The 24,446-nt window shown below is 40.8% G+C and overlaps 2 protein-coding genes across 3 annotated transcripts in view; both read right to left on the minus strand.

Moving 5' to 3' along the window:
* The window catches only part of esrra (estrogen-related receptor alpha), a 21,495-nt gene extending 4,346 nt beyond the window's left edge, over nt 1-17,149 (minus strand). Inside the window, exons 1-6 of one of the 2 annotated variants that reach the window (XM_020600513.1) lie at nt 16,685-17,149; nt 15,048-15,150; nt 4,318-4,701; nt 3,404-3,520; nt 3,163-3,276; nt 546-713 (exon numbers count right to left, since the gene is read on the minus strand). In XM_020600513.1, the coding sequence (XP_020456169.1) occupies nt 546-713; nt 3,163-3,276; nt 3,404-3,520; nt 4,318-4,696 (778 nt within the window). In that variant the 5' untranslated portion in view covers nt 4,697-4,701; nt 15,048-15,150; nt 16,685-17,149. Of the gene's footprint in view, nt 1-545; nt 714-3,162; nt 3,277-3,403; nt 3,521-4,317; nt 4,702-12,934; nt 13,084-15,047; nt 15,151-16,684 lie in introns of those variants that run through there. The other variant, XM_020600514.1, reaches the window with a different exon arrangement.
* A 4,096-nt stretch (nt 17,150-21,245) lies between these two features.
* Nucleotides 21,246-24,446, minus strand: part of kcnk4b (potassium channel, subfamily K, member 4b) — a 14,847-nt gene continuing 11,646 nt past the window's right edge. The window contains exons 5-8 of the mRNA XM_020600536.1: nt 23,729-23,889; nt 23,454-23,640; nt 22,081-22,223; nt 21,246-21,992 (exon numbers count right to left, since the gene is read on the minus strand). Of these exons, the coding sequence (XP_020456192.1) occupies nt 21,405-21,992; nt 22,081-22,223; nt 23,454-23,640; nt 23,729-23,889 (1,079 nt within the window). The 3' untranslated portion in view covers nt 21,246-21,404. The remainder of the gene's footprint in view (nt 21,993-22,080; nt 22,224-23,453; nt 23,641-23,728; nt 23,890-24,446) is intronic.

Genomic DNA, 24,446 nt, shown 5'->3' on the forward strand with positions numbered 1-24,446 from the left:
TTTCTTTCTTTTATGTCTTGATTGGTGGAGCCCTGAGTACTTTTATTACATTCGGTGTAGGCGCCAGGTTTATGTTATGTGTTGTTGTATTCTATTCTTGTATTTTGTGAATGTGTCAAGGATGTCATTTGATCTGACTGCAAGACAAATTTACCTACGGGTATAAATAAAATAACCTAACCTAACCTAAACTGTCATCAAATGTTCAGCATCTACTCTCCTAACACACCACACACACAAATGACTTTAATTCATTTTGACTGTGGCGTTTCTACCACACATTTTGGTTTTACCAATTAATTTTGTTAATGAATTTTTATTAATTACTGAATATAGTATCCTGTTCAACCACCCGAATCAGCTCACACTGTGCATCTCTCATAGTCAGCTGTCCAGTTCGGCAAAAATAAATCCAGTCCGAACTTGAGTGAAACCTGACACAGCAAGTTTCTTCCTGGTCAGTGAGACTGGATCACTGCATTGTTCCACTGATGCCATGCTATCGTCACCTCTCTTCTCCTCCTTTATGTTGTCTGAATCCTTACCTGGAATGTGTTTGGCCCAGCCGATGATCACAACCAGCTCACGGTCAGCAAGGTCACAAAGGGTGGTGAGTGTCCGCTGGGCTGTGTCAGGCTGCAGAGGGTCGGGCATGGCAAATAACTTCTCTGGCTCTGCCACTAGGAGGTGGGACACAATGATGTTTGAGGAACCTATGTCACAAAATAAGACACCAAACAATGGATTATATGATGCACATATAAATACTGCAATGTACATACAGTACATGGATGAATCTATACCCAAAATATCACCTCTCTCATTGTTTAAATTAATACATTAAATTTAGATTTATACAACACATTGATCTGCACTGGGTTTAACTATACTTTATACTGTCCTATATACAAGCGTTCACATCCCTGCTTCAAATACAGGCGTGGGACCTTCCAACTGACATGTTATTAATGGACAGATATTTTTGCAAATGAGAGTTTTGCTTTAAACCTGCTCATCAAAGTTCTAAATTATGTCATTGAAACTTGTGCAAATTGGCACAGTTACAATATGTCACTTTTTATTGTCAATAATATTGTCACTTTATTGCTGTCTGAAGGGTACCATTTTTTGCCAACAGAGGGTGCTGCTTTCTAATCATTTCCAGCGGGTTTGAACCATTCTGTGTGCTTCTTCATGCTCTGGGCACCTCAGGTTGTACCTATCTAGCATATGTTGCATTTTTGGAGGAGCATCCTGTGCACTTCAAGTGTGGGGAAATAAAAATAGGATAAACTTTGAACACATGTACTTTGTTTTTATCAACACACTTGCTGACCACATAAAGTTAAAATGTATCTGTAACTATTTTGTCTTTAATTGACCAAACACAGCTGTTGTTGGCAGATGCATGTAGATTGCCAGCAAATAATGATCAACAGCCCATGATGTGCTGTAGCAGCAAGACGCCTCTTACAGTAAATAAATAAATACTGCCTTCTTGGACATACAGTATTGTTCAAAATAATAGCAGTACAATGTGACTAACCAGAATAATCCAGGTTTTTAGTATATTTTTTATTGCTACATGGCAAACAAGTTACCAGTAGGTGCAGTAGATTCTCAGAAAGCAAACAAGACCCAGCATTCATGATATGCACGCTCTTAAGGCTGTGCAATTGGGCAATTAGTTGAAAGGGGTGTGTTCAAAAAAATAGCAGTGTCTGCCGTTGACTGTACAAACACAAAACTATGTTGTACAAACGTTTTTGTTTCTAGGATTTAGCAATCCTGTGAATCACTAAACTAATATTTAGTTGTATGACCACAGTTTGTTATAACTGCTTCACATCTGTGTGGCATGGAGTCAACCAACTTGTGGCACCTTTCAGCTGTTATTACACTCCATGATTCTTTAACAACATTCCACAATTCATTTACATTTCTTGGTTTTGCTTCAGAAACAGCATTTTTGATATCACCCCACAAGTTCTCGATTGGATTAAGGTCCGGGGATTGGGCTGGCCACTCCATAACATTAATTTTGTTGGTTTGGAACCAAGACTTTGCTCGTTTACTAGTGTGTTTGGGGTCATTGTCTTGTTGAAACAACCATTTCAAGGGCATGTCCTCTTCAGCATAAGGCAACATGACCTCTTCAAGTATTTTGACATATGCAAACTGATCCATGATCCCTGGTATGCGATAAATAGGCCCAACACCATAGTAGGAGAAACATGCCCATATCATGATGCTTGCACCACCATGCTTCACTGTCTTCACTGTGTACTGTGGCTTGAATTCAGAGTTTGGGGGTCATCTCACAAACTGTCTGTGGCCCTTGGACCCAAAAAGAACAATTTTACTCTCATCAGTCCACAAAATGTTCCTCCATTTCTCTTTAGGCCAGTTGATGTGTTCTTTGGCAAATTGTAACCTCTTCTGCACGTGCCTTTTTTTTAACAGAGGGACTTTGCGGGGGATTCTTGAAAATAGATTAGCTTCACACAGACGTCTTCTAACTGTCACAGTACTTACAGGTAACTCCAGACTGTCTTTGATCATCCTGGAGCTGATCATTGGCTGGGCCTTTGCCATTCTGGTTATTCTTCGATCCATTTTGATGGTTGTCTTCCGTTTTCTTCCACGTCTCTCTGGTTTTGCTCTCCATTTTAAGGCATTGGAGATCATTTTAGCTGAACAGCCTATAATTTTTTGCACCTCTTTATAGGTTTTCCCCTCTCCAATCAACTTTTTAATCAAAGTACGCTGTTCTTCTGAACAATGTCTTGAACGACCCATTTTCCTCAGGCTTTCAAATGCATGTTCAACAAGTGCTGGCTTCATCCTTAAATAGGGGCCACCTGATTCACACCTGTTATTTCACAAAATTGATGACCTCACTGATTGAATGCCACACTGCAGAGCCCAATGACAAATGTAGTCAATGTGTGAGTTGACGGCACCTTTACAGAGCTGCTACATAGCATGTGGCCCCTAGAGTCTTTTACCTTTGCCTGAGAGTTGCCACTGAACAGTTAAATAAACAAACCAAAAATAAAAACGTGATGTGTAATTGAGCCACTTTTATGTCGATTACACAGTTTTATTGTTGATAAAAGTATCACACTGGGCTCCCCTATTGAATAAGAATAAAAATCCCACCTTTTTCATTCTCCTTTGTCAGTGGTAGAGGAGCACTCTGGTACGTGGCATTCTCCACTTCTGGGCGCCTTTTGTATTTTTGTCTTCCACCCCGGACCCTGTCAAGACGAACTCCTACATTGTGAAACAAAGTAATTATGATTTAAGAGTAAACATATCATATTTAAAGATCAGAACAATGACCCTTAAGATATACAGTAAAGGACCAGCCACACAGGTTCTGCACACCATAAACACTCACCCTCTTTCAGCATGCCTACTTTGAGGCACTTGGTGAAGCGACATGCCTGGCAAGCCTTTCTGCGCCGTTTGGTGATCTCGCACTCGTTTGATGCTGGACAACTGTATTCAATGTTACCTTAAAGGGAAAACAGAAAAATTACAATTTAGAGTTAAGAAGATGATTAAGAAATACAAATATGAACATTTGATATGAATGAAAACCCCCTCCCTCAGTTTCTTAACATACAGTCTGCCCAGAGCAAAACCACACAAGCTAACATACTTATTAAGTTTCCCAACATATAACATACATACAGTTCATTGTTCAAGGATTTTGTTTAACAGACCAGTAAAAACCAGATGGGATAGTTGTAGTGATAATGTACTGAAGCATGTTAAAGAATAACACCATTGGGACATGATGTGGGTCCTAAGTCACTGCAGCATTTCTCAGACATCTTCCCCACTTTGGAGTCTGTAAACCCCTCAAGCGACGATGAAGGTGTATTTTAATTGGTCAGTGACAGACCAAATCAATTTATGAGCCTTTGTTTATTTTTATTCCCTAAACTCCAGCTATACCGGCCCTCATGCACATGTAACAAACATCCTGTCTTAAAATACAGAGAAGATATGTTATGAGTTCACAGAGGTCACTGACAAAAGTAAACACTTTTCAAATGAGATACTTCCTATTGAGTATGACAATATAAAGGAAAAATACATCTGTAATCATTACTTAACACTGTATTCTCAGATTTGACAAATTTAATTCTTATTTTTGAACAAAGTCCTGTTTTGCTTCTCAAAAATGAATCACTCCAAAATCAAATCCCATCAAGTTGTTACATTACAGAAGGTGTCAAATGGGAACATTTACTGTAAACTGGTTGTTCTGCTATGTAAACACTTAAACGTCACCATAACACACACCTTGGATGGTTCTCTTGAAGAATGCCTTGCAGGCCTCACATGATGCCACGCCATAATGGTAGCCTGAAGCCACATCCCCACATACTAAACAGAGCCTCTTGGGTAGTGTGCTTAGGGCGTACTTGCAGCGCCCCGCTCCATTTCCAGTGGAGCTCTCCTCTGCCCCATCACCACCCTCGTCTTTAAAGTGGCAATGCAAGGCTGGTGTGTAGAGTGGCGGAGAGTAACGTTTAGCGCCATCTCCTCTGGTTCCTCCACCTCCGCTCTGAGAGGAGTCTGAAGAGGCCCCGCCGGGGCTGGTCCGACCTCCCCCACCCCCCTCTGGACTGCACGGTTCTGCTTTTATGTAGACATCTGACCGATGCTCCCTGGAAGACATGATGTCTACAGGGGAAAAAGCAAAGACAAAGAAAGGTCAGGTCAATAAAGGTATACATCCTTTACCTCACATCGTTGTCTCTGAAACTACAACAGCTAAAAATGACCAAAATCTAACCAATTATTTGCTCACTCGTGTCATGATACAGATGCACAATATAAATGTTTCAACAGACAAATAGAACATGTAATCTAATACCTTCACACTGTTAACTCTCCTTTAAGAGTTGAATAAATCTTTTAATTAGAAATTTTAAAACAAAGCAATTATCTCGTCATTTTCATAATCACAATCTATACAATTCAACTGTATCCTTTAGCATCTTCAACTAAAAGCGATGATGGAAAAGTGTCAGTGGTGCCCTTAGCAGTGCCCCAGCAAACCCCAGGGGGTGTCAAGTTTTTACACCAACAATTACTGTTTGCACACCTATAGTTTGTCCATGTGGGTTGGTTTGAGGGTAAACAGGAATCAGAAGGAAACAGGCAACAAAAGAGCCAAATGGTTACAGGAAAAAAACATCTAAACTGTAATATAAGACCTGAAGTGAGGCCAGAAGTAAACAAATGTACCCGCAGATTTCGACCTGCGTCTAACCTCCGGTAAAACCCAACGAACCCACACTCTACTACCAGCAGTGACTAACCAAGAGTCCCTGTTGGAAACAGGGACTGTGAGAAACACTCCAATTTTATATAATCAGCAAGCAAACCCCACAATAGGCCTGCTTGTTCTTTCTCCTGTTCTTTAGCGGAACTTGGTCCCTGTGTTGTTTGTGCCATTTCCTCCTCGTCTAGGCTTTTAAAGCCATCATCACCTTGGACTCACAAAACCAGAACCTTTCATGCCTAAAATAACCATACAGTCCTTGAATCATCCCCACAGTGCGAAGTCTTTGTCTGTGACATTTCTTGACATTATAGCAGCCAAGGTGACTGGATGAAGCTATGCTCCTTAACAGTGCCCACTCTCCCCTATTTAGACACATATCTTATGTGAGACAGTGACAGCTGCAGCAAACAGCTTTGCTGCCAAAGGCTGTAGCTCTAAATGTAATTACAGAAATGATTGCCACCTACCACAGGTCAAAAAGAATTTAAAAAACAATCACATTAATAATGCTTATAAAGAAATGTTTATGATTTCAAATTAGGGCTGCAATTAAAACTTTCATTATAACTTTTCTCAATCAATCAATCAATCAATCATCAAAAAAATCCAATTCACAAGTCCAAATATGCAAAGATATTTAGTCTGAATGTCACTTTCGGCTTTTCCCGTTTAGGGGTCGCCACAGCGAATCGTCACACTGACGACTCGCATGTTAACATTTGGCACCTGTTTTTTACGCCGGATGCCCTTCCTGACGCAACCCTGATTCGAACCCGGGCCACAGCGGTGAAATCGCTGCGCCTTAACCACTAGCCTACCAGGGACGGCTGTATTTAGTTTATAATGATATAAAGAAAAGCTGGAAATCATCTCATTTGAGAGGCTGGGATATCAGAGAGAATTTGGCATTGTTTCACTACTTTTGCTTGAAAAATTACTTAAATGATTAATCAGTTATCAAAATAATAATAATTTTTAAATTATTTTTCTGTAAATCAACTAATCTTCGCAGCTCTATTCCAAATTCAAACACACAGAAGACTCATGGAGCCAAAATTACGGTTCGTACCCAGTGGCTGCATAAAATATTCAGACCCCTTCACTTTTTGCATGCTTTATTGCCTTAAATTAATAATTGTCTTCTTCCCCCATCAGTCGGCATTAAATGCGCCAAAGAGTGCGAGAGCATTCATATGGAAACTCAGTTAAATGATGTTTACCCATTATTTAGCCCCAAAGGGGGGGGGGGGATGTCAGGCCACACTGTCATAAATCTTCAGAGCCCCACAATAAGCAACATCATTTTCCAGACATAATCCACCCTAAACACAAAGCATCCCTGAACCCGATCATCACCCAAGGAAAGAGCAGCTATGTGGCTTAACACACAGCAGATTAAGCAGTGGCTGGTCCAAAATGGCTTGTAATGGCAGTTACCTCTGAGACTCGGGTCCCCTCCACTGGCAATATTCCACCAAGATTGTCAAACAAAAGAAAATACAATACAAACAGCCCCGGTGACTCAGTAACTGTATTATCACCAACACCAATACAAGTTCTGTGTAGGAGTGACGTCTACAGGGTCATCGGGGGGGCACCTTCTCACTATTAACTAATCAATGTAAACCCAATAGCCTATTGTGACAAAGTGAAAACATTTTTAGACAATTTTACAAATTTATTTTAAAAAAATCAAAAACTGACATCTCTCATTTCTAAAAGTATGCATGCACTTTGCTCTGGACTCCAATTTTTTTGTTCCTTTTTCCCAAGGAGATATTTCATAATTCTCTGATGCAATAATCGGTAGCTGATGTAAAACATAGCCTATACTATATCGTCTGTACAGTTTATATAAATAGTGATCATGCTTTAAGGGCCTACAGGCCAGTGAAAAAACAACTCCTGACCAAAGCTATGAAAGTGAAACGTTATAAATGGGCATTGAAATACAAGAACTGGACTAAAGAAGACTGGAGAAAAGTCCTTTTTTAGTAATGAAAGACATTTTTTGTCCAGGGACAGAGAAGTCAGCATGTTCAGAGGTCACCAAATGAAAAACTCTCCAATGCCCACATCGACCAGAGGGTAAAACACCCACAAAAAAAGATGTTTTGGGGTTGCTTCAGCTATTATGGCATTGGTAGCTTGCATCCAGTTGAAGGCATGATGCGTTCACCACAATACATTGAAATTCTCCGAAGAAAAGTTGCTCCAGAACTGATAAAGTTATTTCCTGATGGATCCGGTGTTTTTCAACAAGATTTGGCCCCGTGTCACACATCCAAACAGGTGAAGAATTTTTTTGAGGAGAATCAAATTAACACACTGGACTGGCCTGGAAACTCTCCCGATCTAAACCCAATTGAAAATTTGTGGTCTATTTGTAAGCAACAACTCCGTGGGATGGACTGCACAACCATGGAGAAGATGATTCAGGCCCTAATTCAAGTTTGGCACAAGGACCCCAAAATCATCCTAGACCGTTCAAAATTGGTGGATTCAGTGCTAAATCGCATCCAGATGCTTCTCAAGAGTCGAGGAGGTCATATCATGTACTGATGTGTTAGAATATTGTTCATATAAAGAAAATTGAGAAAAACAGATTTTTGTTGTTCTCAGGGTTTGTTTCAATTAATTTGCACAAATTTTGAAAGATGTACATCCTTGCATGTGTATAAGGTCCCACAAGTTGAAGTGGACAAAGTTTGTCAGGACAAAAAACAAACTATCAAGTCCAAGAGACTCCCAGCAGATACAGTGCCTTGCGAAAGTATTCGGCCCCCTTGAACTTTGCGACCTTTTGCCACATTTCAGGCTTCAAACATAAAGATATAAAACTGTAATTTTTTGTGAAGAATCAACAACAAGTGGGACACAATCATGAAGTGGAACGAAATTTATTGGATATTTCAAACGTTTTTAACAAATAAAACACTGAAAAATTGGGCGTGCAAAATTATTCAGCCCCCTTAAGTTAATACTTTGTAGCGCCACCTTTTGCTGCGATTACAGCTGTAAGTCACTTGGGGTATGTCTCTATCAGTTTTGCACATCAAGAGACTGAAATTTTTGCCCATTCCGCCTTGCAAAACAGCTCGAGCTCAGTGAGGTTGGATAGAGAGCGTTTGTGAACAGCAGTTTTCAGTTCTTTCCACAGATTCTCGATTGGATTCAGGTCTGGACTTTGACTTGGCCATTCTAACACCTGGATATGTTTATTTGTGAACCATTCCATTGTAGATTTGGCTTTATGTTTTGGATCATTGTCTTGTTGGAAGACAAATCTCCGTCCCAGTCTCAGGTCTGTTGCAGACTCCATCAGGTTTCCTTCCAGAATGGTCCTGTATTTGGCTCCATCCATCTTCCCATCAATTTTAACCATCTTCCCTGCCCCTGCTGAAGAAAAGCAGGCCCAAACCAGGATGCTGCCACCACCATGTTTGACAGTGGGGATGGTGTGTTCAAGGTGATGAGCTGTGTTGCTTTTACGCCAAACATAACATTTTGCATTGTTGCCAAAAAGTTCGATTTTGGTTTCATCTGACCAGAGCACCTTCTTCCACATGTTTGGTGCGTCTCCCAGGTGGCTTGTGGCAAACTTTAAACGACACTTTTTATGGATATCTTTAAGAAATGGCTTTCTTCTTGCCACTCTTCCATAAAGGCCAGATTTGTGCAGTATACGACTGATTGTTGTCCTATGGACAGAGTCTCCCACCTCAGCTGTAGATCTCTGCAGTTCATCCAGAGTGATCATGGGCCTCTTGGCTGCATCTCTGATCAGTCTTCTCCTTGTATGAGCTGAAAGTTTAGAGGGACGGCCAGGTCTTGGTAGATTTGCAGTGGTCTGATACTCCTTCCATTTCAATATTATCGCTTGCACAGTGCTCCTTGGGATGTTTAAAGCTTGGGAAATCTTTTTGTATCCAAATCCGGCTTTAAACTTCTCCACAACAGTATCTCGGACCTGCCTGGTGTGTTCCTTGTTCTTCATGATGCTCTCTGCGCTTTAAACAGACCTCTGAGACTATCACAGTGCAGGTGCATTTATACGGAGACTTGATTACACACAGGTGGATTCTATTTATCATCATTAGTCATTTAGGTCAACATTGGATCATTCAGAGATCCTCACTGAACTTCTGGAGAGAGTTTGCTGCACTGAAAGTAAAGGGGCTGAATAATTTTGCACGCCCAATTTTTCAGTTTTTTATTTGTTAAAAAAGTTTGACATATCCAATAAATTTCGTTCCACTTCATGATTGTGTATCACTTGTTGTTGATTCTTCACAAAAAATTACAGTTTTATATCTTTATGTTTGAAGCCTGAAATGTGGCAAAAGGTCACAAAGTTCAAGGGGGCCGAATACTTTCGCAAGGCACTGTATGTGAGATAACACTGTGGTGAGGCAGAGACCAGGGCAAAGGGATCAAACTACCAAACAGTATAATACAGAAAGGCTCTGTAATTCACAGGAATTCATTCAGTGCCATCCAAAAGTATACTTGGGGAGGAATAAAACTCCTTATGACAAACACATTAGCCAGTTATAAATATATTTAAATTTGAATGTGAGTGTCAAGTTCCACCATGAAAATATAAACCTAGTAAAGAGTAATGTGAAAACATTAAAATACATGAAGACATGCAACCATATAGGGAATGGTATTAATGCATATAGTGTAAATGGAAGGATATATGGCAAAATATTTATTGGGGCACTGTGAGTAATTTTGTTTCATACTTTGAAACTGCGATTCAACTTCCAGTAACTTAGTAGGTCTAAGTCACTAGAGCCAAATGACTTACACCTTGATGTCAGTCATACATTGCACTGATTGAAATATAATAGTTAAATAAGAACTCTCTGACACAGGCGCTTTCTTGCATTGAAGTAACAGAACAAGCAGGATTGGTGAATATTTGTACAGTACAATCAAAGTGACCAGTACACTTCCCTGCCTGAATCAGGGTAATTTATTTATACCACTCCTGTTATTACAGCTCTATAAGGAGACCCAGTCAGAATACAGAAAAGCTAAAGGTTTCATTATACTGTCTGAAGCTGACTTTGTTCTTTGGTGTTTCTTAGAATGATGATCAAAACGTAGCTGTTGTTAAACTGATTTTCTTCACTTCAGGGCACAGAAAAATGGGTGAAAAGTAATAGCTGTCTGTGCCACGCTTGTGTCTAGACATCAACTCATCATGGGATGCATTTATGCAGAGCCTTAGCTGAATGACTGTGGATCTCTGCAGCCTGAATCGTCTCAATCCAGTTAAGACCTGAAACATCCATCCATCTTCATCCGGGACCGGGTCGTGGGGGCAGGAGCCTGAACAGGACCTCCCAGACTTCCCTCTCCCAACACACCCCCTCTAGTTCCTCAGGAGGAACCCCAAGGCATTCCCAGGCCAGCTGGGAGACATAGTCTCTCCAACATGTCCTGGGTCTGCCCCAAGGCCTTCTCCTGGAGGGACATGCCTGGAATACCTCCCCAGGAAGGTGTCCAGGAGGGCATCCTAAACAGGCGCCCAAGCCACCTAAACTGTTACCGCTCGACGTGGAGGAGCAGCGGAGGAGCAGCGGCTCTATTTTGAGCTCCTCACAGGTGGCTGAGCTCCGCACCCTATCCCTAAGGGTGTGCCCAGCCACTTTCCAGAAGAAACTCATTTCTGCCGCTTGTATCCGTGATCTCATTCTTTCAGTCATGATCCAAAGTTCATGGCCATAGGTGAGGGTAGGAACGTAGATTGACCGGTAAATTGAGAGCTTCGTCTTACGACTCAGCTCCTTCTTCACCACAACAGACTGGTACTCTTTGCAGATGATGTGGTTCTGTTGGCTTCATCAGTTCAAGACCTACAGTGTGCACTGGAGGGGTTTGCAGCTGAGTGTGAAGCGGCGGGGAATTTGCACCTCCAAATCTGAGGCCATGGTTCTCCGTTGGAAAAAGGTGGATTGCTCCCTCAAGTGGAGGAGTTTAAGTATCTCAGGGTCTTGTTCACGAGTGAGGGAAAAAAATGGAGCGACAGGTTGACCTGAAACAGATTTGTAATTTTCTCAGGCATACATACTGGCAGGCCAAAGCAATTAGCAGTCATCTGTATCAGCTGGGCTGACCATTCAGTTGCAGCCTGTATGTTCTGCAGTACTGAAAATACTTTGCTTATGGTCAGTTCAGTGCTCTGATCCCTCACCCTGCCCACAGTGGCAACGTTACATGCATGTATGTTTTGTACATACTAGTGTGGGTGACCACCATAATTAAATAAACATATGGATGTTTTGTATAGTCAATACAAGACTTTTACTATGGTATTTACTTCAGTTGCAATGTTTGGAGGGATTAATGAAGCAATATGGCCAAATAATTAGTTTTATTCCAGGACACAGTCCTGTAAAATAGATGTTTAATTTCTGCGAGTTTCTTCTGGTACTACATACTGTATATATATATGGCAGAATTCATCACAGCTAGCTGAAGGTAGCTAAAAACACTGGCATGCAATCTGTAAACACAGAAATATCACTCTGACTACAAACCTACTGGTCAACAATCTGAGTTTATGGTATATAATCAATAAGCACTCAGTCCTGACTTGTGCTGTGGGCTGTTTGTCTGTGTCAGCCAGCAGATTTATTTATACATGTCTATGATGAACAGGTCTCTGCTGACAGCTTGACAGCCGGGCAACCTTAACATCATAAAGTGCATTTATAGGACATGACTGAAATGAAACATGTTTTTTTTTTTTACATACACATCCTTTTAAAAAGACCACAACTTTTAACTTGATGATGATCAAAGCTGTTCAGTATAAACTGAGAACAAATACACAATACAACATGTAATACAGACAAGTATGGTAAAGACTATTTTGTGGGCATCCTGGGTTAAAGACACCCAGCAAGGAGGAGCATAATATTAACTTCTCCAGCCATCACTCATTGCAAACCAAATATGCCTTAATCATATTTACTGCTGCAGTAGATAGTCCAGTCCTACAGTATACTTTCTTTGGCGTTTGTCCCTCTGTGCACTTGATTGTAGCACTGTTTGGCAAGAAACAGAGGGGTCACAGTAACCTTAGCCTGTTTAAAGGTTAGCTGACTTGGACTGAGTTTACAAGCTCAGTGAACGACTGAGCCAGTACATCAGGACTAGTACAAGACGCCAGATAAACAACAACAATATTCAGTTAGCTCAGACTTTAAGACCAGCAAGTATCCCTGCCGGCCAATTCGACATCTGCGTTGACAAGTGCGGAACTTTCACCAAATAAAAATGTTAAAAAGCAAAAGATCGTGGCTAACTTCTATGGCCACTTTTTCGTTCGACTAAAGCAGATTAAACTTTAGCGTAAAACCAGCTGAGGTTGGATAATTTGCAGTATTTTCTATTCATCTCACCATAGAAACGTGTCATGTGTACTGTAAACTAATGTGCCATCATGTTTGAAGTAGCGTTAGCATTAGCTTCGACGACAACGAACACATGATAACTATAGGATAGCTACCCTTGGCTAGCAGCAGCTAGCATTAATCCTGACTGACCAGCTCTCTCCTCCTAGAGCTCAAGTTTCTTTGTCAGTCTAACCCGGGCTGGGCTGCATCTTACCCGATAACCTTGACCAGCACAGCACCTAAGTCTCCCCACGGCGTGACAAGAACATGGCACAGGTATGACAGAAAACCAGTTTCCAGGCTGCCAGCGACTGCTAGCTCGTGTTGGCTCTGGTGTTGTGTGTAGAGATGGGCCGAGCTACTATCGCTTTTCCCTAACAGCTGGAAAATAATAAAGGATGGATAGAGCAAGCCAGGAGCACCCTGAAGCACACACTTGGGAACGTGTAGTCCAGAAAAAATACTCACAATAGGTCATTGTTAATATTGGAAAATATGTTCAATCCTAACAGTGAACTTCATACAGGTTTATAAGCAGACTGGGAACTTATTATCAGTGTACTAGCCATGAATCCACAGTCTCAGACATACATGCCTGACATAATACAACAGAGTCCTAATGAAGATATACAATTTTGACTCACAATTAAATGGTGATTCATTTAATTATTCAAATTAGGACACTCCAATTTAGGAAAATTGGCTTTACATTGATTTAGACACACATTTTAATCTAATTTTAATTCACATTATTACAGAAAGCTTTTATTTATCACCTGTCTCAATACAGCATCCAAAAAAAACAACATTCTCACACTGATTTGTACAAGGGCGTACTAAGAGTGATCCTCTCTCTCGTCCATCGACTGTCCCTCTTTAATTCATTCATTCATTCATTTTGGCAAGGTGACTAAGTACATTTACTGTAATACTGTACCTAAGTACAGTTGTATGGTATCTGGATTTTGAATATTTTCTTTTTCTGCTACTTCATACTTCGACATATGGTACTTTTTACTGCACTACATGTATCTGACAACTTAAGTTACTTATCAGTATCAGATGAATAAAACAAAATACAGTTTAATCATAAGACTTTATTGTTCCTCAGTGGGGAAATTCACAAGCTACCCAGCAGTACTTCAGAGTATAAGCTTATAAGGTAGTTAACATTAGCTCCACCTTTACCATCTGCAACATTAAAGCGATGTACACAATTCAACTCAATTCATTTCACTTCAATTCATGGAATTGACTTTAGTGAGCCACATTTAAAACATTTAAATGACAGCATAGACGACCAAAAATACAAAGTGTCAAACATTTAAGGCATAAAAGAAAACTACCAATAAGTTACACCCATGCATCCATTCTTACACACATCCACCTGCATACACCTATAATAAAACAAAAATCTGTTCCCATAACTAATAAGGAAGTCAAATTAGTAATAATAATAATTTGAGGATGAAAGAGATGAACAGCTTCTGGAAAAGTTCTGTTTCTGAACCTGGTTGTTTTGGTTCTGAAAGCTCTCAGCCTTTTTTTGGAAGAAATGAAGTTAAAAAAAGTGTGAGCTGAATGAGATTCATCTTTGAGAATCCTATGAGTCTTCTTCTGAAGCTTGGTGGTCTAGATTTCAGTCACAGATGAAAGATCACAGCCTATAATTTTTGATGCATGAATTATGGTGAAATGTGCCATTCTGCATAATGAGAGAATTTATTTTTGGTACTTTAAGTACATTTTGATGATAATATTTTTGTACTTTTACTTGAGTGACATTTTTGAATGCAGGATTTGTAACAGAATATTTTTAAACTGTGGTATTGCTGCTATTTTATATTATTATTATTATTATTAGTAGTGGTGGTGGTAGTGTACTACAGTTAAGAACCTGAGTACTTTTTCCTCAATTGGCAACCATTTCAAGCTTCCAATGTGTCAGTGCACAGTAACTTCAGAACAACAGACCAACAGATACTTCAGTGTTGTTGCTGCCGTTTGGACCTGCAATTCTCAAACAGGAACATGTCTTGTGAATCACTTTACTGCAACAGAATTGTACCTATTATAATCTATGAGTGGCCACTCATTTGGCTTGTAACACCTTCAAAATTGTTCTCTCTTGTTTTTGATGCATTTCCCTTTCCACTTTCCTCATCTGTAAGTAAGTATTTTCTAATGAAGGCATTGACACTCTATAGTCCTACAAGAATGACCTGTGGGGCAGGAGAGGCACCTTGCCACAGAATACAAGCAACAAACATTGTTGAAGCATAGCATAATATTTCACTGGAATAAATGGTGATGTGAGAACAGATTACCTGTTTGGTGAACTGGAGTTTGAAGTCTATATAGCCCTCACTCCCTCTGGTAGCTTAATGAAGTGCTATTGTTTTGGGTTGAACCCTGCAGTTATCAGAAGACCTGCAAAGTAAGCAAAGGATTCAAGCAAAGTCAAGACTTGTTTTTCATGTTAAGTTTGTGATTTGAATGGTCAAATCCCCATAGACGCATTGCATCCACTGTCTGGTCTCATAATGACCACTGTCTGACAAGTAGCTGTTCATATTAAACTACTGAAAAGCTCATAGTAATAGCAGAGCCAAACTTCATTTGTGCCTGAGAAAACTTTATAGTAAGCAGTAGTTTTATTTCCTCTGTGGTAAGATGTGGATACTTGTAAACTGACATTTTCTTCCTAAAATACTGTATATAACCTACTGTATCTATCCAGATTTCTGTATGCTTCTCGAGTACCCTCCCCCTTGCACTGCATGACACAATCCAAAGGTCATAGCCACAGGAATGCATGAAGGACAGACAGCATAAAGCCAACACCTTGTGTTTCATTTGTACAAAGTCATAAGCTTAAGTTTGACGATAACTCTTTGTAAATAATTAAAGAGACTAGTTTTAATAAAAACATTACGAGAAAGACTTTTAGTAACTCTTTATAGTTATATCAGTACGACTCTGCTTTTTTTTTCATAAACATTAGACCACATTAAATGCCAAACTGAAGCAAGAAGGGATCTCAGTTTTTCTAAGCAACTTTAATCTTGAGCAGCAAGAATGTAATATGTGGAAACCAAGTGATGTTTAATCATATTCTTTGGGAGTGATCGGAACTGACAACTTTATTTTGCAAAAGGATATTCAAACCAGATTTATAAGGTGAAGATTTACATTTTATTAACATCACAGCAGACAAACTAGTGACTGTAATAAGTCCTTGTTCAAAATGTTATCTGTGATCACACTTTCACCCATAAATGAAACGTTATAACTAATCTGAAGTGGTTTTAAAGCTTTCCTGTTGTTAAGGGGGTACCAGCGGTCTCTGTCACTGATAGTGCATCACACTGTATAAAAGTCAGTTTGAGGGTTTGAAACGCACTGCTCTGGACACAGGGAGAACAGCACCCAGGGGTGACCTTGCTGCCTTCTGATCTCGGACCGGTGAAAGGTTAATTGCCTTAGTGGATTATGCTTTAAGATCAGTGATCTCAATCATAGTCCAGCAGGCTCGGTGACTACCACAGTACGGTGTGTTAAAACAGAAGAATAATCTTATTCTCCACCATGATCCTGCATTCTTAAGTACTCACTGACCAAATGTCCTATTTATTGTTGTCATTTTGGAGAGAGGTTACCAGCGAGTTAATATTGCAGAGTGGCACAGAGTGTAACAGCGTTTATTTACGAGTAGACAGGGGTAGTACATGAGTGCGGTGTAAACTGGACAGGACGCTTTTACTGCAAATTATTACACAATGTACTAGATATTTATTCAGTGGCTCGTGCCCTTACCCCAAATAGCATGACCACGCGAACTTAGCTCTGCCAGGAAACTCGTGCGTGCACATTAGGCTCCCGTTAAGACAGCTGACATCTCCGCAAAAAAAGATTGTTAACAGCCTAAACCCAAAATATATCTGCAGTGTAAGACTGTACTTACTGGGAAATGTCAAAACATCGCAGGGTGGTTTCTTTTTTTTCTCTGAAGTCTGTCAAGTTGCGGCCGGCAAGTTCACAGTGGGCTTAACGGCACAGACAAAGCCTCGCAGCGCGTCTCACATCGCATCCCCACCTCACCGTGTAATAAGGTCATAACAACAACCGGTGATACTCCGCCTCACCAGCCTATTCGGTTCCCCAGCCCGGTGTTATAATTTCTTGTCTTCGGCTCATACAACTGAGGTTGCAGTTGAATATAAAAGTCAAGAAAAACTACATGTCCGGTAAGATAAACGTTTCACAATAAAACTATGTCGACTCACATTACATTTTAACTTTTCTCAAACCACACAATGTCCCAAAGTGAAATCGGGTCTAATATGAGAGAATCACCCTCTGCTGCTTGAATATAACACATACTCCCCAGAATCAAATTACTGCTGGTATTTCTTACATAAACAGAAATTACGGTTTTATTTTAACAAACGAAAACGACATAACTTCCGGCTTCGTCCTAGCTTCCTCTCGTTGACTTGACGCAGCTCAGTGACGTGGTCTCTATCCCGTGTCTTTTCTCCTCCCTCTGCCAAATTTGCGTCCGCTGTGTCTGCATTACGTCCGTGTGCACCCTCCAAAAGCGTCATCAGCATTATAATAATGGGCTCCAAATCGTGAAAAAACATGACCCAGCCCACGGTAATCTACATGCAGTCTAGGTCTTCTAATTTATCTGCAGCTCGTCTCTAGATCTGTTTGCTACAAACAAGCCCGCGGTCTGTTTGTTGCAACTTGACAAACTGTTCTTAATGTTCTTGCAGCAGCAAACCATCTTCCACAGAAAATTATAAAATTCCCAGATGGACTTGCTAGGCCTAATTGTATTTTATACATTTAAATGTTTTTTCTTGGCTTTATTGTATATTCAGCCTACTTATAGTTTTGTTGTGGCATTTTTTTTCTCGAAATACCACAAAATTAAAAATCATGAAGATATTTTAATTTAAGTTATATCAAAAGCTTTAGGGGATTGCTGCAGAAAGAATCATCCCGTTTACAGCACACTGTGGAAAATATAGTCATGCTTTCCGTCTTGTGCCACTGACCTGGCTCACTAGGCTACACAGACAGGAAATCGGGAGATCACTGCAATGGCAGGTGAAAGGGAAATAATAAAGGGATTTCAATAGGAAAAACAATCAACTGTGGGCCTAATAAAGTTTATCAAAAGGGCAATCATCAAATGTGTCTCAGAGATGCTTTGTGCCTTTTGTGTTTACCGTACCGATCATCACAATTAAATGATTTTTCTCTCCGTATCTAACCTGCTGATTCTCGAAATAGGCTGTGCTCTCCAACATACCTGGTAACAGCTGGCACAAAGGAGAGAAGTTGTCACAGAAGAGATGACAGTTATGCCCACTGATTTAAAAAACGTAATATTCACCTACCATTATCTAGCACTAATTATTAGTTAGTCTAGTTTGTATAAAAAATAAGCGCTAAAGCTTCACCTGCACTTCGTTCACTGTGTCAGAAGAGCAGGACAACGGCGTGTTTACGTCTTTATCTGGCCATATGCAGCGAGCTCGGGGCTCGGGACAGGATTTCCGTGAGGCGCGCGTGAGAGGAAAAACTGACGGCAGTGTCACTGCGACCTTGAAACAAGGTCACTCAGTCTATGCTGCACACACTGCACTTCTGCAGGGCTGCATCATACTGGTGCAGTGTCTGCATTATCATCCCGTTAGAGGCGACACCGGTCATGCTATAGCCTATTAGATTCATACAGAAAAGCGGAAAATTGGATTTGATAGAAGCACTTTATGTTTTGAGATTTATGGCATTATGCTGTCATAAGTAGAGCTGTTGAAGACGTGTGCAGTTGTCGATGCTGCCTGTTTAGACTGTGAACAGAGGGGAAAGCAGAAACACCGTGAATGCCAGCTGAGGTCCAAAGGTTGCTCCTTACAGCAGGTCGTGACCTCAGACAGGTGTGATAGGCTACATAAATACTAAGAAGCTGTTGTCCCTGCACAAAAAAGGACAGTTCATGCAGTGAATCATTGGTAAAACAACTGAGAGAGAACAGGCTCCACCTATATTATGAACACCATGAACAGCAGTTATATTATCCTATAGTAGTTATATTATATTATAGGCGACAGTGGTGCAGTGGGTAGAGCAGTCGTCTCTTAACCAGAAGGCTGAAGGTTTGAATCTTGGTGCCTGCAGTTCACATGTCAAAGTGTCCTTGAGCAAGACACTGAACCCCCCACCCCCCCATTGCCTGTATATATATATGTATACACACACTACTATAGTAGTGGATTTAAGGATTTAAACTACATGGTGGTCTATGACAGAGCTTCTGCACTTTTCTCTAAACAACATGATCACTGCAGTCTGTGTCTCACCTTTCAGCTGAAGAAATGACTTCTCATGGGATACAAAATTACTGGATTAACATTTTTAAATTTTAGGCTGGATTTTCCCTTTAACGCCAGGTCAGAAGGGTAGTTTACATCAGCACTCTCTGCTGCCCTCCAGTGGCAGCATAGCGGTGCAGACGACGTTACAGCAACTGTATGTCCTCCAGTAAAAGGTCACTGCCACTGCACATCATCACTGCCTACTGACGTCCTGATGGCAATGCCAGAATGCTGTTGCTTACTTGCCACAAAAAGCAGCCTGCAATTTGTCTAATTTCAAATGGTTCAAGTGTATTAAATTTTTAAAATTGAACTGTACCATAGAGTTAAGCTTGGCATATTGTCAGGAGGACTGTGTCTATGTGTGCCATCTGCTGGTTGTCTTCAAAGAGAAAAGAATTTGAATTGATTTATGTAGAGGATTGGAATAATTATAAATGTGTAATTTCAAGTTTTCAGATAGCCACAATTTGCTGCTGCACTATGTTTTTCCTTGGAGTAATTTTCAGACTAAACCATGAACATATTTTTTAATTGAGTATCACAAATATCATGGATCAACTGAGCAGCTGTAGTACATGCTAAAATGACCATACTGACAACTTGAAGGCCATTCTTACAGTGCAGCCATGAAACAGAATGTACGCTATATTAGTTGAGCCCTGCAGCACACTTGTCTCCACCATCCTTAACAGGTCTATTGTAAACATTAAAGCCACATGACTGTTTTCATCCTCACACTGGAACTAGGACACATTCCTCCCTCTGTGCGCACATATAAGGCCTTTTATTCAGTGCACTGACACAACTTTGAGAAATGCTAAATTGCATTTTAAATACAACTAACACACTAGCAAATACAATAAACATTATACCTGTAAAACATCAGCATTAGCATTGTCACTGTAAAGAAGTTAGCATGCCAACATTAGTATTGTGATTACAAGTACAGAGATCACTGTAAAAAACAAGTCAGAGTCTGAGCCTCCAGCTTCTGAGTCTGAATGCAATCCCAGTCAATAGTACTCAAGTCCAAGTCGAGTCACAAGTCCTGAAAATCTGGACTTGAAGTGGCCTTGAGTCCGAGTCCTGGACTTGAGTACTACAACACTGCATGCAAACAGAGTCCCTGGCTGGAGGCAAGCCAGAGAAGCTTTGGGTCATGGTCATTGTCTTAACCTTGGCGCCACTGGTGCACTCTGAGCTCTGCAACCAAATTTCAAAACATATAGTAGGCTAGTGGTTAAGGCGCAGCGCTCTTGCTGCTGCGGCCTCGGTTCGAATCAGGGTTGTATCTGGAAGGGCATCCGGCGTAAAACACACATGCCAAATGTCAACATGCGAGTCATCAGTGTGATGATTTGCTGTGGCGACCCCCAAACGGGAAAAGCCAAAAGTGACTTTCATAGCACTCAGGTACAGTCTTTCAGAGGCCAAGTGTTTATTAATTCTGACTCTTGATATAAGAATGTGGAGGGTGTCATTTTTATTGCAACAGGACACCAATGTAAAGATAAAAATAATGTTTGTTCAACAGCTATTGTTAAGTTTCCCATTGAAGCTTATGGGCTAGAATAGCATCTTTATGCTAAACATGTTTGTAAGACAGAGATTGACCATCAAAATGCAGATATTGTGGTTTCACACAGCTTTTTTTTTTAACATACCAAAAATGTGTAAGGGCCTGTGTAGTACCATTTAATTGTTGGCAGGAGGTCCTCATGTTGAGAAGGCAGTAGTGCAGTTCTGTCTTGTCCCAGCAGAGAGCAACAATTCTTCAGAAAGTAATGGGACCATTGGCATAAAAATCACTTCATCATCTTTGAGTGAGGTATACACACTCACATGCTAAGAGCATTAATGCAGATCACAAGTGGCTAAGGCTTTCACAGCACCTTTTCATCTTAAGTGTCTCTAAGTAAGCAGTACGGGCGGCTGTGGCTCAGGAGGTAGAGCGGGTCGTTTCCTAACCGGGGGATTAGCGGTTCGATTCCTGGCTTGTCCTGTCGACGTGTCCTTGAGCAAGCCACTGTACCCCGAGTTGCTCCCACTGGTGTGTGAATGTGTGTGTGTTTGGGAGTGCAAATGGGTGAATGGCCAAATAGTGTGAAAGTGCTTTGAGTGTGCTGTAAAGCATAGAAAGGCGCTATACAAGTATAAGACCATATATACAAATAATCTGCTATAGTGAAAACTCCTCTGCCAAATTTTCAACACATTTCATATCTCTTATGTGGATATTTGGGCTAGCAGCAGAGTTTTGTAACCAGCTTAAATCTTAAAGCTTCAGTGTCAGATCTGGATCTGGTTTGGGGTTCCATTGGGCTCCTTCTTATTAGGGTTGGAGATGCTGCTTTTGGGGCTTCCCTGTGGAACATGCTTTCTGTGGCGTCTCCTTCTTGGTGGACGAGAGCGTGCAGCGTCAGGTCGTGTTGGATCCAGCATAGGATCTAAATGTAGATTGCCACTCTGAGCATCTGAAGACTCATCAATAAATGCAAGGTTCTCCCCAAAGTAATCCAGAGGCTGAGACAAGTAGGGATCTGGAAGAGTCTGCTCCTTTGCAAGTTCTTCAGTCTTTGTTTCAGGCACTTGCTCTGTCTGAGTGCCCTGAGAGTCTGTTTCTGATCCAGACCCTGATTCGTTAGAGGAAGAGGAAGAAAAGGAAGATCCGGAATCTGTTTGACTATCATGCTGCTGTTCTTTCCCCTCAGCGGTCCCTTCAGCCAACACACCGTGACCATGGCTGCGAGAACCATGGCGGCGCTTTCGTCGACTCCGTTTGAAGGGGTCATCTATTTTTCCTGAAATGCGAAAATCTACTGACATATTCTGGATGTTCTGTGTCCAGTCAGTGGCATGGGCTCGCAGTTCTTCCATCTATGGGAAGAGGACAAAACCAGAGAAGATGGACAGGAAGTAGCAGAGATAAGACATAACAAAATAGACAGGAGAAAAGAACACGTACCTCAGCTCTGGTTTTCTTAGAAAGAACCCGAAGCCAGTTACCAATCATTGTCAGGATAGACGCAAAGTAGGCAAGACCCAATAAAATCCAGAACCACACCAAAGGCTTGTACCAGTGGTCGCTGCCTGCAAACCCAGAATCCCCTTTGAGAAGACACAAAGCAGTTAAGGAAACACATTCATATATCCATTCATCCTTTTTTTATGGCGTAAATAACCACTTAAGACAGAACATACTATAATCAATAATTCATCTCTTACAAGAAAATCATCCTGAATAATTTATGAGATAAGTGAAAATTGTCTGTACTAAGTGAACTTAATGCATTACAAATGACATGTATATTTATGGATGTCTAATTAAGTCTTATCAGCAACTCATCTACGGATCAATAAATTCAACCCAAAAAATATGCAAAAGCAAGCACAAAATAATGGAAGCTATGTTCAGCTGCATTGAAAAAACAGGTAAATGTCCCCAGTAACATTTATTAACTCACATATTAAATTCAGTTAAATAACTGTAAATAACACAGTAGCATATAAAGTAGTTAAAATACACTTCCAACACTAAAATGTTGCTTACATGTGGATTTATTCATAAAAATAGTATTATATTAGTCTTGTACCACTTTGAGGAGAAGGCAGTTTTTGATACTTTTAGTACATTATACTGATAGTACTCTTGTGGGCCTCCTTTACCTCAGTAAAACCTTTGATATAGGACTTGAAGCAGAATATTTTTATAGTATCTCCTAGTACTGCTCGCCTACTTTTATTTGAATAAAGGATCTGAGAATCTCTTCTACAGCATGTGGGTGCACTTTCTCACCTCCTCTCTGAATCTTGTCTTGAATGCCTTTACTGTATTTTAATAATTATCTTTGTGGCCTATTCATGTATCAGGCATCAAGTCAATGCTGCTGGGAAACTGTTAGAAACACTGTATTGCTAATGGTTAGATGGGTTACATTACAGAGTTTTGCAATTAATGCTTTGCTTTGTTGAAGTGGCCATTATGATGGCTTTGTTTCAGTGTTTGATGTTGTGAAGAACAGTGTGTTGCATCTACAGGTCTGAACAACAGTGCTGTAGTGTCCAAGTAGGTTTGGGTACATTTGCAGCACCCACAAACAGTGAAACAAAAGGGCTTTGAGAGCAAGTTATTCTAGTGTACATAAATATACAGTGTGTTAAAATGGGAATATAGTGTAATTCATTGGTTTAATATCTACATAATATCATATTTTAACATCACAATTACAGTAATTTTGGCCCTCTTTTTAGAGCCCCAGGCATTTGCCTTCCTTGCTTAATGATAAAGTTCCCTGCATTCCACTCTGTTAAAACATGTGGTGCTTGTCTGTTGTATACCTGCAACATAGTCTCCAAACCCCACTGTTGTCAGGGTGATAACTACAAAGTAGGCTGACTCCAAAAGAGTCCACCCCTCCACCTCTTGGAACACTAGAATAGGCACTGCAACAAAGAGCAGGCACCCCAGCAGGATGGACAGGACCGCTGAGATCACTCGCACAATAGTGGGGCTAACGCGCCATTTCTGTCAGCAGGGCCAAACAACACAGTGGGATGAGACAGATAACAGTGCAGATAAAGAAGATTGGTAAAGTTCTGTTTAAGGATCTGACCTCTAAGAGCGTCTCAATCTTGGCAATGGCTTTCCTCAGCCCAGTACCCAGATGGTCTCCAACTCCAGCAAGCAGGATACCAAACATTGGGATTCCCACCAGGGCATAGAAAATACAGAAGAGCTGCCCTCCTTCAGTCTTTGGGGAGATGTTTCCAAAGCCTAATATGCAAGGTTGGACATCAAAGAAACAACATCTAAACAGATTCCAGTCAACTACAGAATCAGAAATACAGTGAGGAACAGAAGTATTTGAACACCCTGCGATTTTGCAAGTTCTCCTACTTAGAAATCATGGAGGGGTCTGAAATTCACATTGTAGGTACATTCCCACTCTGAGAGACAGAAAAAAAAAAATTCAGAAAATCACATTGTATGATTTTTAAAGAATTTATTTGTCTTGCACTGCTGAACATAAGTATTTGAACACCTGAGAAACAGCAAGAATTCTGGCTCTCAATGACCTGTTACTGTGCCTTGAAAAAGTCCACCTCTACTCCACTCATTAACAGCACGGTGGCACAGTGGTTGGCGCCGTTGCCTCACAGCGGGAAGGTTCCGGGTTCGGGCCCCACCTGGGACCTTTCTGTGTGGAGTTTGCATGTTCTCCCCGTGCTTGCGTGGGTTCTCTCCGGGTGCTCCGGCTTCCTCCCACTGACCAAAGACGTGCAGCTTAGGTTGATTGGTGTCTCTAAATTGCCCATAGGAGTGCGTGCGTG

The sequence above is a fragment of the Monopterus albus genome, unplaced genomic scaffold (genome assembly GCF_001952655.1).
Source record: "Monopterus albus unplaced genomic scaffold, M_albus_1.0 scaffold47.1, whole genome shotgun sequence".
NCBI lineage: Eukaryota > Metazoa > Chordata > Actinopteri > Synbranchiformes > Synbranchidae > Monopterus > Monopterus albus.